Below are 12,484 nucleotides of genomic sequence, written 5' to 3'. Positions count from 1 at the left end.
TTGTCTTTAAGAAAATAAAGGTTTGTTTTTTTAATAAAGTCTGTAGTTACTATAAAATATAATTTAATTTTAATGGAGAGGACAGAGTACAGTATCTCCCCAACACGTATCCAGCTAACGTTAGTTTATCTAATGTTATTAATGTTAATAAAAGGAGTAAATCATGTTTAAACTCACCTCAGCAGCTCTCTGCAGTAATTTAACTCTCCGCGGCTAATATAGAAATCAGTGTTTAAACTGTACAGAACTAGTAAAGACAGACGTATAGAGTATTTTTGTGGAGTTAAATGTGTTTGTTTGTGTTTAATGGACACAGCGCTGATATTACACCGCACGCGCGTCTCTACCTCTCTTTCTCTCGCGCGCGCTGCAAGTCCCTCCCACACTGAAACCTCATTGGCTAACTAAGCATGAGGAGAGGCCAATCAGGATGCTCACCCTCTTACTAGATGTGTATCTTCCTCTCTCGCCCCCTTTTGCTCTCTCTCTCTCCCTCCCTTTTGCTCCATCACAACCTTAAACGACGCGTCGACAATAAAATTCCACATCGACTAATTTCTATAGTCGATGTTGTCGATTACACCGACTAATCGTTGCAGCCCTACTGAAACGGCCCTTATACTGTTGGTCACGTGATTCAGACTGATAATTCTACTGAACTCCGTTTGGAACGTGGAATGTTGATGACGTCATAGCTGTGTGTATATACGCTAGGCTCCTCGCGCCAGCTGATCAGTCCTCTGGAGAACAGCGCAGCGAGACGGACGGATGATGTAAGTGTTCCAGTTTAAGGTTCTGGAGTGTAGAGTGGATGGAGAGCTGTAGAGTGAGGGAACCAGATTAACACTAAAGCACTAAAAATCATCATTCCTGCTAGAGCCTCTATGAGCTACAGCGGTGGTTAGTTTGGTTATTGGTGATACGTGGCCTGTAGAACTACTGAGTTATAGAAACAGTAGCAACAGTGCTGGTCTTAATGTAGTGGCTGGAAAACCCACCCGCCAACCAGTTCTCCAGTACTGTGTGTCTATAGAGAAGGTGTTGTATAAACCAATATAAGGTCAAACAGTTGTATACCACATATCAACCACTCAGGAACATCTTAACCACCACCTAGCAACCACCACTGACATCATAGCAATTCCTTAACAACCACAGACACCACAGTTATTTCTTATTCAATTAACTAGCAACAGCATTTTAAGTAAAAATTTTTATCATCAAGCTAACAGTGTCAAAGGAAATATAGCTCCAATACTAAAACAAAATGCTTGAAAGAAAAGCTCTGTGATTTAAACTCTGCCAGTACTGAACATAATGCTGCATTTCAGGCAGGTTAAACAGGAGAGAGGTCTTTTAATCAGACTTTTCCTTTTCAACAGCTGTACAGTTTTTAACCAGAATGTTTTCTTCTCCACTTTCCAGAAAATGGACATTTCTATGCTAATAAAGAAACCAAGGGGCACAAAGGTGTTCGTTCCAGATAAATATTCTGTTCAGTTTTCCCGCGGGAAACTGGGACAGAGTGTAAGTATTCAAATAGAAAGTATTCTGAACTTACTTCATACCTATAGTTTGTTTTCTCTGGTGTGAATCTCTGGTCTGTTATAATTTGAAAGTCTAAATCTAAAGCTTTTTCCACTTGGTTAGGATTGTTTTCACACAGTTTTCACACTGGCCAAACAGTGAAATGAGCACCAGTGTTCTTAAAGAGAACTTTAACTGGACTAAGAAGTGCAGATGTGAAAAGGTGTCTTAGATTAGATCAGAAATTAACTAATTAGATTACATATTGCAGTGTTTGGGATGGTTCTTGTTGGTAGGATAATGTTTATGGTGTGAAACTCGCACAGATATTAAATGCATTGTGTTAATTGTTTTTCACAGCTTTCTCCGGAAACGCAGGATTTCGACTTGAGAGATCCTAACATCACCCGGAATCTCTGGGATTACAACTGCCTGCACGATAAACATCTAAAAAAATTCTTCAAACGGCCGGAGAAGAAGAAGAGGCTCGTCCAACTTGGATTAATTACTCCGGATGAGAGGGTACATACATTAGATTTACACACAGTTACAGTACAGCCTGCCCTATGAAACTAACACTTCCCTAGTTATGTTTCATTGATTTATTTATGTTGATTAAGCAATTTTTTGATTGTCTGAATCAGAAAATGGAATTTTAGTGCAAGTTTGAGGACTAAAAACTCATTAATATTCCACATTGAATACTATACAATATAATGAAGTAATGGAAGGCTTAATTTCCTAAATGATGAGAAAATAAATGTAGAAATTTATTTTTACAACTAGTTATTAAACTAAATAGTATTTCTCTCCCTGAATAGAACAATACTAAAAACCTTTATCTTTAGATCCACTTTATGTGATTTTTTATGTGATTATGTGATTTTGTTCTGACTGAAGTATATCTAAAATTATAATAAAACAGTGTTTAATGCATAGTGAGAGCCCTTTAGTCCACATCCATAATTACACACTATCCTTTTATCCCTTTCAGGTGCTGTGCTCCGTAAAGCAGTTTACAAATTACGTGGAATATCTGAGGCACGCACCCCTGAAACAGGTAAGTCAGCTTTTATTGTTCGGTGAATTTGCAATTCAGTGCTTTTATGTGGCAGTTATATTATATACACTCCTACACTGTGTTGTGTTTTTTAGTAATTAAGGATTTGTGTTAATAATTTGATACTGGGGTAAATACACGTAGACGTAAATACAGGAAGAAGGTCCTGTGTTCTAGAATAGTGCATATTTCTGTACAGTTTAACATAGAGCAACAGATATTAAATGTATTGTGTGAATTTCTCTGACACTACCTCTTTCAGGATTCACCAGAATCCAGCCGGAGGAAGCCCAAATTAACGATGACCTGCATGGAGAAACCCTTCAGCCGGCCGGAGAAGCAGCGCACAAAACCAAAATTAATTTATTAGGATAAGGATAACTCCCCCCCCCCCCCCTTAATGATATGATTTAGTCAATCCAGACCCAGTATAGACTTATTCAAAACAAAACCAAACACTTAAATTGCTCAGGCTTTCTTTCTAGACTAGAATATTAATTTAGTTTAGTTTCTGCAGCATAAAGGTAGAGCATTTGGCCACAGAGTATATAAAAATATTTGATTAATTAATTGATTGATGTTAAAGTAAATTTATTACAGGGCATATTTATACACAGGTATATCTGTTGTATATTGTATAGATGTAGATGATTTGCAGGCATCAGGGAGCAAGTATATACAAAACTGTTTATGTGGTCTTAAAGTCACGTGGTATCATGTATTAGTCATGTGGTTTAGACCAGAGGAGGATGGGTCCCCCTTGTGAAGCCTGGTTCCTCCTGAGGTTTCTTCCCACAGGGGAGTTTTTCCTCACCACTGTCGCTTCAGACTTGCTCACTTGGGGTTATATTTTGTAAAAAATCACTAGACTAATAAACGTGGTGTGACGTGACTTTAAAGAAATCACATAACAGCAAATTCAGCCTTGACCAAATCATATCATTAATCCCCCCCACCCCATCCCCCAACAAAAAAAAAAAAAAAACAAAAATAAAAAAATATATTAAAAAAATATATTAAAGCTTGCTGTGATTATTTTTACACTACAATATTGTTCCTTTTGAAAACATCACATCCAGACCGTCTTGGACATTGATCAGATGTGGGAAGTAATACGGTTTAAGCCCTATCCATTTCTCAGGGGGTCCTGGAGTAATTTTCTTTTTTATAGGGGTTCTCTGTGATTTTATTCCTGTCTGGAAAGACCATGTACATGATTTTCTTAGAGGTCCTCTGAGAAAATTACAGTCTGAATTATCTACTGTTTTTATCTGAACTTTTAATGTGGTCCTCCTGTAATTTTAGTCCCGTCTGGACCACATCTCTAAGTTTCGTCACCTTTAATAAAATTGCGTTTCCATGGATAATCATGTATACACAACAGCGAGTGGAAATGGAGGAGCTACTGAACGCGATGTCATATGACTGAGAAAGCCAAAAAAATCACTGCTCCTCCTGTTTTTTCAATTGCAGTTCAGATGCAAGAGTTTTATCACTGAGTGGAAAAGTGTGAAAATATTTCACAGACGTCCCCCTGAGAAAATAATCCTGTCCGGACAGGGCTTTAATTAGTCTTACTCAGCATGTTTATTTTATTACTGTAGATTCTGGAGAGAGTCACAACACAGTAACAGCAAAACTCATTTTAGTGATTTTAACTTTTAATATAAAATGATATTAATATAAGTACAATCACAGGATTTCTCCAAAATTTCTCTAAAATAGCGGTGACAGCAGGCGTGCCTTGTGTCCCAATAAGGATATGCAGAAAAAAAACAACAAAGTCTTCTTTAAAGGCACAAGTTCTTCTTTAAACTATATAATATATGTAACGGTAATACAATGAATATTTTTCCATAATTAATGTAGACAGAAAATTAGGTTTTTAGCTTTTTACTGGTAGGCCATGCACTAAAACTGAAACTCAGCATCATTTACTCAACAGTGCAAAAGTCAGTTCAGATATAATTAAGTATTAAAGTTTTTCTCTGTCGCTTTAGAGAAATTGTCATAACTGTTTGTTCAAATTGCACATCATCTATTCACTTGAGTTCATCACACAAGTTATTTCTTATTCATTTTATACAAACAGCAAATGCTTTAAAGCGTTATTGACACAACCCAGGCTGCCATGTACTCGTAGAAGAATTAAGAAAAAAGAGTGTCAGGTAAAAAATAAGTTTAGGTTTAGGTATTAGAGCTGTAGGTTTAGGTTTACCTTGGAAGTTGGATTTCAAAGCTGTGAATGATAATACACTCAAGTATAATTAGCATTGTATCGAGGTAGCACTGTTAGCGATACCAGTTGATAGAAATACATTATAGAGTATTATCATCAGCACAGTATTATCTTTAAAGAACAGTTAATGAGCTTTTCACTTGTGTTGAATATAACCCAGACTAGTTAAGTGTCTGCATGCTCTTAGTGTTCTAACTTTATTCAGTTAAAATACACTATATATCCAAATGTTTGTGGACATGTTTTCATTTTTTAATGACTTGATGAAGATGAAGAGACATTGTGTAATGTAACAAGACAATTACCTGAAGCACACAAGCAAAACAAAAAAAGCTCAAATTTCCCTATCGAGATCATGTTAGCCTAAAAAGGCATCCCAGAATATACACATTTACAGGAAAATAGTCCACAATTCCTCTTTAACACGATGCAAATCTTACTTGCAGAATGCATTTGGTGCAGGTGACTGCTGCTTGGGTGCACTATGGATGTTTACTCAGGCCCAACCCCCACATCTCCCCATCCAGATATTAAAAAATATAGATGTTTCTCTTTGTGTATTTGAAAATGTTCCATTCACACAGAGATAAAAACACTTGCATTTCTCATTATGAGTCATTTTTTTTGTGCTCCATTACCTTTAATGTATAGTTAATGAAGTTTCTGCTAAATATTGTGCAAAGTAGTTCAGTGTCACTTTATGCTCAGTAATGTTAACATTATTTTTTTCGTTAAAATACAAAATATATATGTCCAGATGTTTGTGGACACTTTCTCTTTTTTAATGACCTCAAGCTAAAAACATGTTGGGTTGGGTGATGTAACAAGACAATGACCCAAAGCCCACAGTAAAAAAACAACAGTAAAACTCCTGAAAAAGAAGTTCTATGATTTGAATGGGTAAGTCAAGAGTCCTGACCCTTGCGAGATGCTGTGATCTACATAAAATGCATTCCAGACATATTGATGAAGACATCAAGTTCAAAAGTTACAATAAAAATGGTCCAATTGGTAAATATCTAAATATCTTACTTGCAAAAATGTTTGGTGCAGGTGACTGCTGCTAAAGAGGATTCTACAGGATTTTAAATTCAGTGGTTCACTTACTTTTTCTAGGATGCACTGTGGATGTTGTGAGGTTTGTCCACACATATCTGACTAGAGATTTTCCTCTCTTTGCTTTTTTTGAAAGAAAAAAAAATACAAAGAGATGAAAATGCTTGCATCTTCATTTTTGTGCTTCATTATCTTTAATTTAATACTTTAATTAAATGAAAAGTGTAGCTTACCAATTTATTACATTTGGCTGGTGCTCATATCCAAATGACTCATACTTTTTCACAATTTTACATTTATTTTTCCACTTAAATATATTTTTCTCTAGTTCCTCAAAGAAAAAACAGTTGCAGATAGATATATACTTTATTGATCCTAGAGGGAAATTCTGGAAACAAAACTACTATTTATAACATTTGCTTAACATTTAACTCTTTTTATAATTTCTGAGCAGATAAACCTAAAAGTACAATACATTTACCTCAGCAGTGCTATTCTTATCATAGATTTACATCACCAGTGCAGCCAGATTTTTGATAAACAAACAAATGCTAAGGCTAAGGTAGCTTAGCTATCGTTACTGTTCTAGTGCAATACAGCTAATATCTAACATCTGGAAACCAGCTAGTTTGTCAAGAGGTAGTTAAACTAATACTAAGCATGTTAAGTGAACACTTTAGCTGAACACTTTATTTAGTTTAAGTCATGAATAGAGCATAACAATTTAAGCTTAAACATGCCGTTTCTCAGCCCTGTTGGCTTAAAACACTAAAACACATAAGGGCTTTGTGTAGTTGGTGTACATGTTTTTACAGCAACCCACACCAAACATTATGGTTTGAATAAGGAGAGAAAAGCTTCCATGTCCTTTGCTACGTGTTAGCAATGTTAGCTCTCTTGGCTCAGGTGGCTAAATGGCTCATCTTGAGATATGATTCACTGAAGAGAATCACATGAGGGACCGATGGGTACATAATTAGCTTAGGCCAGTCTGACTGAAAGCTGCAACACAGAAATCACTCTCCTGGGCCTCAGAGTCTTAATTAGATTCCGTGCCATGTGGTGAATTATTCTGAAGCAAAACAACAAATATTCTTGGGTTGACTCACGACATGGTAAACAGGCCGGTTCTCCAGTAGCGTGCAAGAAGCAACACTGTAAGGATAAAAACTGTGTGTTTATAGTAGCTAGCTATAGCAAAGAATTTCTACAAGTATTCATACGGGTAGATAAAGCTAGATCATAACTAGTTAGAGAAGCTAGTTTGTGTTTAGTAACATGCAAGAACCAGTGGATTTCTGCGTTTATTGTGATTCAAAATGTGGTCTGATTTTTATCTTAGTCATGCAGTATCAGTCAGTTTTTAATTTAAAATATTTTTTATTGTAAATAAATAGTGTAGTGATCTAGTGATTATGTGTTATGAAGGAACCCATAAGTAATCATGTTGTAACTTTAAAGTGTTAAACAAACCAAAATACTCTGTGGTTTATATATACACCAATGGGCGTGGTGGTCTGAAAGTGAGGTGTGTTCAGGTACATTTCTGGTGTATTGCTATCTTGGTGGCAGAAAACACAGGTGCGCCACTGAGTGAATAAAACCCTGACGACAGTCAATCATCAGAGTTCATTCCTATAGGTGCGCCCAGTTCATTAAACACACGCACTGACGAGCTGGAGAGCACAAACTCAACCTTTTACCTCAACAATAAACAGAAGAAAGAAGAAAATAACATTGCTGTTCCCTTAAATGAGCTGCTGGCCTACCTTCACAGTGTGAACACACAGTTTATTATCCTCTGCTGAGACATGCGAAAAAATAAAACAAAAGTTGTTATTGGCCCCACGCCCCATGTTTACACTGAGAATTTAACGCATGTGAGCTTGAGCTACTTGGCAAAACACAAACAAGCTAGTTCATGCTATAGAAATATAGACTGCAATAGAATACAGAACTCATTATTTTAAAATACTTACATCTCCCTCATCTGCTGACTTGGCACATTTCGTAGGTACAGATCCCTCATTTAGGTGAAGTCTGCTGGCTATTCCTGCTTTGTACCATCTGAGGTTCTCAATCAGCAGACTGAAATTGCATTTACTCAACTGATCTAGTGGGTGGGGCTTGATGAGTGAGGGGTGGTGCCAGAGTTGTTCTATGTTCTAGGATTTCTTATTTTGACATCACAATAAATCCCTATCCAGACAGTATTAGTTTCTTAGGGGGTCCTGGGGTCATTTTTTTCTTTTATGATTTTAATTTTTTCTTTTACCTGCTGTTTTTTGCTGAACTCCGTGGTCCTCCGGTAATTTTAAAGGAAATTAAAGGAAAACCTGTTCCAGATGACCTAATCCTCTCATCCTCTTCCTGAATGCCAACCCAGCAGAAGGTCTACCAAATTTGGTGATGTGTTAAATTTTCAGTCTAGGCTGAGCCATCTTATATTTGTGGACTGGAGCGTAGTGCGAGCCTCTGCAGACTAGCTGGAGCAATAAACAGCACTTGTAGAAAATCAACACCAACCTCTCTCTTAACCTCAAACGTCTCCGGGTGACTCAGCAGCAAGTGTTAGAAGCCTTATTAGCCATGTCCTGAGGCTGCTATGTCACGCTCATTTTAAACTGTGAGAGATAGAGAGTCCCATGTGTATTAAGTGTTCTGCATGTGGGAGAGTTAAAGGAATATTTCATTTAACCCTTTCAGACCCTGCGTCCTTTACACAGGACATCATATAGTTTCGTTTTTTATGTTTTGTTGCATATTGGGCTGCATGATATATCATTTAATCATACATCGCAGGACGTGTGATGTCACTTAAGGCAATTGAATTAAACACGTCATTTCCAGTTGCAGTGTTTTGATTCTTGACACATGAAGTAGATACACAGCGCTGTCTCTGTGTCTGTGTGAGTAGCAGGCTGCTGCTGCCTGAGAAGTGTGGGGGGGGGGGGGGGGGCAGCAGTTAACACGAGGTAATTGCATGGCCTCCATCCACATGATTGGGCAGGTGCTTGTAAAGGCATGTGTCGAAAGCTGTGCACCTCAGTCCAGCATAGTTTTGCAGTGCAGATATTTCCAGTTACAGCTGAATTCACGTTTTTGATCCCAGAAAAACGCTCTTATTTACCTTTTAAAAAGCCATTTAAATGCCTGATTAAAGTGTCGATTACTGTTGTTTTGCTGTTTTCCTCTGGGTTTTGAGCTCGGCGCTGACTCGGCTCTTAAACGTTCCAGACACAAGACAGCGTGCGGGTGGGGGCGGGGCTGGTGACGTTATGGGCTCTGCATTGTTTAATACTACGATATATATCGCCAACGAAAAAGAACATTTGCAATGTAATTTTTTTTTCCAATATTGTTCAGCCCTAGTTGCATATAATACTACTTAAAACCTGTTGACCAACAAATTAGACCATAAAAAAGCTAATAAAAAAGGAGCTTAGCCCTGTCCACTGCACTGGAAAAAAAACAGCAACTCAATCATTAGGTCACGGCAAAACGAGAGCTCATTTTTACTAATTTTATGTGATTTAAAAAAAACTTTTTGTCATGTTTAGGAATGGTTTGTGAAATAAAAAGGTCAATATCAAAAATTAAATAAAAATGTAAAACATAGGCTTGCAATGCAATATTAAAATTTGAAACGCAATTAAATACAGTACAGGCTAAAAGTTTGGACATACCTTCTCTTTTTCAATGCGTTTTCTTTTTTTTTCATGGCTATTTACATTGTAGATTCTCACTGAAGGCATCAAAACTATGAATGAATATATACTTAACAAAAAATGTGAAATAACTAGAAAAACATGTTTTGTATTCTAGTTTCTTCAAAATAGCCCCCCTTTGCTCTGATTACTGCTTTGCACGCTTTTGGCATCATTCTCTCAATGAGCTTCAAGAGGTGGTCACCTGAAATGTTTTTCCAACAGTCTTGAAGGAAGGAGTTCCCAGAGGTGTTTATTAGCACTTGTTGGCCCCTTTGCCTTCACTCTGTGCTCCAGCTCACCCCAAACCATCTGGATTGGGTTCAGGTCTGGTGACTGTGGAGGCCAGGTCATTTTTTATTAAGTACATAAAACTCCACATGTGTTCATTCATAGTTTTGATGCCTTCAGTGAGAATCTACAATGTAAATAGTCATGAAAATAAAGAAAACGCATTGAAAAAGAGAAGGTGTGTCCAAACTTTTGGCCTGTACTGTATTTCAATTGATTAATTTTATATTAGAATATTACAGTCTTCTTTTGTTTTTGTTACAGCATTCTTATATTTTTCCATTACTGGAACATAATTTAGATCTAAAAAGGTTAAAAAGCTACACATTTAATGTGTTTAATAGTCTGTCTTATGACAAACAATTCAGATGGAAAATTTAACCACTATCAGATAACTGATAATGAAAATTTAGCATTATAGCATTTGCTAATTATGGATCATATAATATCTCTACTGGTAAAAAAAAAAAAAAGCTGACATGTCACAGATGCCTTACTCATCACTTTCAATTTCATTTTAAATGATAGAGGTTTCTCTAGGGCTGGTCCACTTTCTAAATAACAGGATTCAGTGACTTTATTAACTGATTATGTGTGACTATCCTCAGTCAAATTTTATTAATGAGAAAAATGCTATGTTTTGTGGTTTACAACCACCAAATCAGAAAGAAACTGAACAGTACAAAAAATCAAATGTAAATATAAAAGTATATTAATGTTTCTGACATTTGCATTGAATTTTATTTCCTGGAAGAAAATATGAACCATAAATAGTTTATATTTTGTCTGATAAACTGGTCATCCATACATCAATTCCTGCATTTTAGTCCTTCTAAACATTACAAAAAAAAGTTACCATGTTTTAATGTTGCCATACCTTGTTGCAACACTCAAAAGACATTGTATCCCTAAGGATACCAAGCGCTTAAGTGTTTCAAGTGATAATTTATTCCATGTTGTCACATTTTTTTGTCTCTAAAATTATCTATTGGGAACAGGTGAGGAAAGCATTCAGGCTAGTCCGGTTCCTGTACTCTTTTCTTCTGGAACAATGCCTTTGTTCTTTGGGTAGAATGTGGTTTTACATGGTCTTGTTGAAAAATGCATGGTCATACCTATAAAAGAGCATAGGATAGGATAGAGTAGGATTCCATCATTGCTCACAAATTAAGAGTGATTTTTAGCTAAGAACACTGAATGATGATGAGTTTCTTTGATTTTTCCAAATCAAAAACCTCTGAAATATAATCAAGAGAAAGATGGATGACCACAAGACATCAGACCAAGCTGAACTGCTTAATTTTTGTGCACCAAGAGTGGTATAAAGTTATCTAAAAGCAGTGTGTAAGACTGAGAGAACATGCCAAGATGCATGAAAACTGTGATTAAAACCAGGGTTATTTTTTTCAGCCATTTCTCATTTTCTGCAAATAATGCTCTAAATGATAATGTTTTTTATTTGGAATTTGGGAGAAATGTCTGTAGTTTATAGAATGATGGTCATTTTACTCAATATTGGACATCCAATGATCATATTGAACTGTTTATTTTTAGGACAGAATGAGTTGCATGAACAGCTCTATAACAAGCAAGAATTTGGTGCACAGGTTTTTAATTTATGGCAGATTTCTAAAACCAACACAGGGTCTTCAGTTTAGTGACCATCTCAATTCTATGACATTAACTCAGAAGTGCACAACTCTGGACTGGTGTCAGTGTTTCTAGTCGCCCTACTCAAACACACAGTCCGTTTGCATGGTAAATAAGTGTTAGGTTGATTTAGGTGTGTTTGAATAGGGACACTAACAAACTTTGCTGGAGACCAGTTCTCCAAGACTGAAACAACCCCTGGGTCAATGTAAAGAAGAAGATAACACAAAGCTCTGCAGGTTCTGGAGCAAGTATTTTATGGATGTATGAAAAAAAAAAAAAGAAAACAATCAAAAATGTACAGTTAAACAGTTGACCTTAAACGAACATACGCTGCCTTCAGTATGACTTCAAGATGTCTTCCAGGGACGTCCATGCATTTAAAAATATAAAGACAATACATGCCTCACAGACTTGAAAGGCAAGGCTGCAGAAGAGAAGGGTATGGGTACAGTGCTGGACTTTATGATAGAATTTTGAAAAAAAAAAAAAGACAACAGTGATGCTGTAATTTTGCACACAAAATACACAATTTACAATTTACATTGTTTATTATTGCATGAGGCAGGTGATCAGTCAGGATACTTCATTTGCATTAGAATTCATCTTGGGAAATGTAGCCCAGAAATGGGTGCCTGAATCCTGAGATGAAGGCGGCAGTGCTGCTTGAAAAGCTATCCAGCCATCCATGGAATGCTTTGAACCCTGTGGCATTTCCAATTTACTGTTTGTTTTCTCACTTTTATTAGAGATATAAATCATTCTTCTCTCAGTGGAGTCACCAACTACAACAACAGAGGAGCAAGTGTAAGCAGTGGGCGGTTGTAAGTGTGTGTGAGTGTGTTTGTTTTTATGTGTTTCCTGGCCCCGAGTGTCCTAATCCTGACGGAAATCCAGGGAAAACAGTGTTGACCTACAATTCCGGATCTGGCCTAAAAGGTCCCCAGTACGACA

General features: G+C 36.7%; 1 protein-coding gene across 1 annotated transcript; it reads left to right on the top strand.

The window, feature by feature from the left end:
- Nucleotides 1-538: 538 nt before the first annotated feature.
- LOC111190999 (fibrous sheath-interacting protein 2) lies at nt 539-2,985 on the top strand. Its single transcript, XM_022664886.2, has 5 exons — nt 539-773; nt 1,426-1,527; nt 1,888-2,049; nt 2,522-2,587; nt 2,850-2,985. Exons 2-5 carry the CDS (start codon nt 1,429-1,431, stop codon nt 2,955-2,957), a joined length of 435 nt encoding a protein of 144 aa, XP_022520607.1. The 5' UTR covers nt 539-773; nt 1,426-1,428; the 3' UTR covers nt 2,958-2,985.
- The last annotated feature ends 9,499 nt before the right edge of the window (nt 2,986-12,484 follow it).

The sequence above is a fragment of the Astyanax mexicanus genome, chromosome 22, assembly GCF_023375975.1.
Source record: "Astyanax mexicanus isolate ESR-SI-001 chromosome 22, AstMex3_surface, whole genome shotgun sequence".
Taxonomy (NCBI): Eukaryota; Metazoa; Chordata; class Actinopteri; order Characiformes; family Acestrorhamphidae; genus Astyanax; species Astyanax mexicanus.
This window is presented reverse-complemented; position numbering and strand designations above follow the sequence as displayed.

What these genes read in the sequence shown, in the direction of transcription:
- LOC111190999 (XM_022664886.2), top strand. Translation starts at nt 1,429, where the DNA reads ATGGACATTTCTATGCTAATAAAGAAACCAAGGGGCACAAAGGTGTTC. An exon ending in TAATTACTCCGGATGAGAGG is followed by an intron (nt 2,050 to 2,521) that starts GTACATACATTA and finishes TATCCCTTTCAG; the next exon opens with GTGCTGTGCTCCGTAAAGCA. An exon ending in GGCACGCACCCCTGAAACAG is followed by an intron (nt 2,588 to 2,849) that starts GTAAGTCAGCTT and finishes TACCTCTTTCAG; the next exon opens with GATTCACCAGAATCCAGCCG.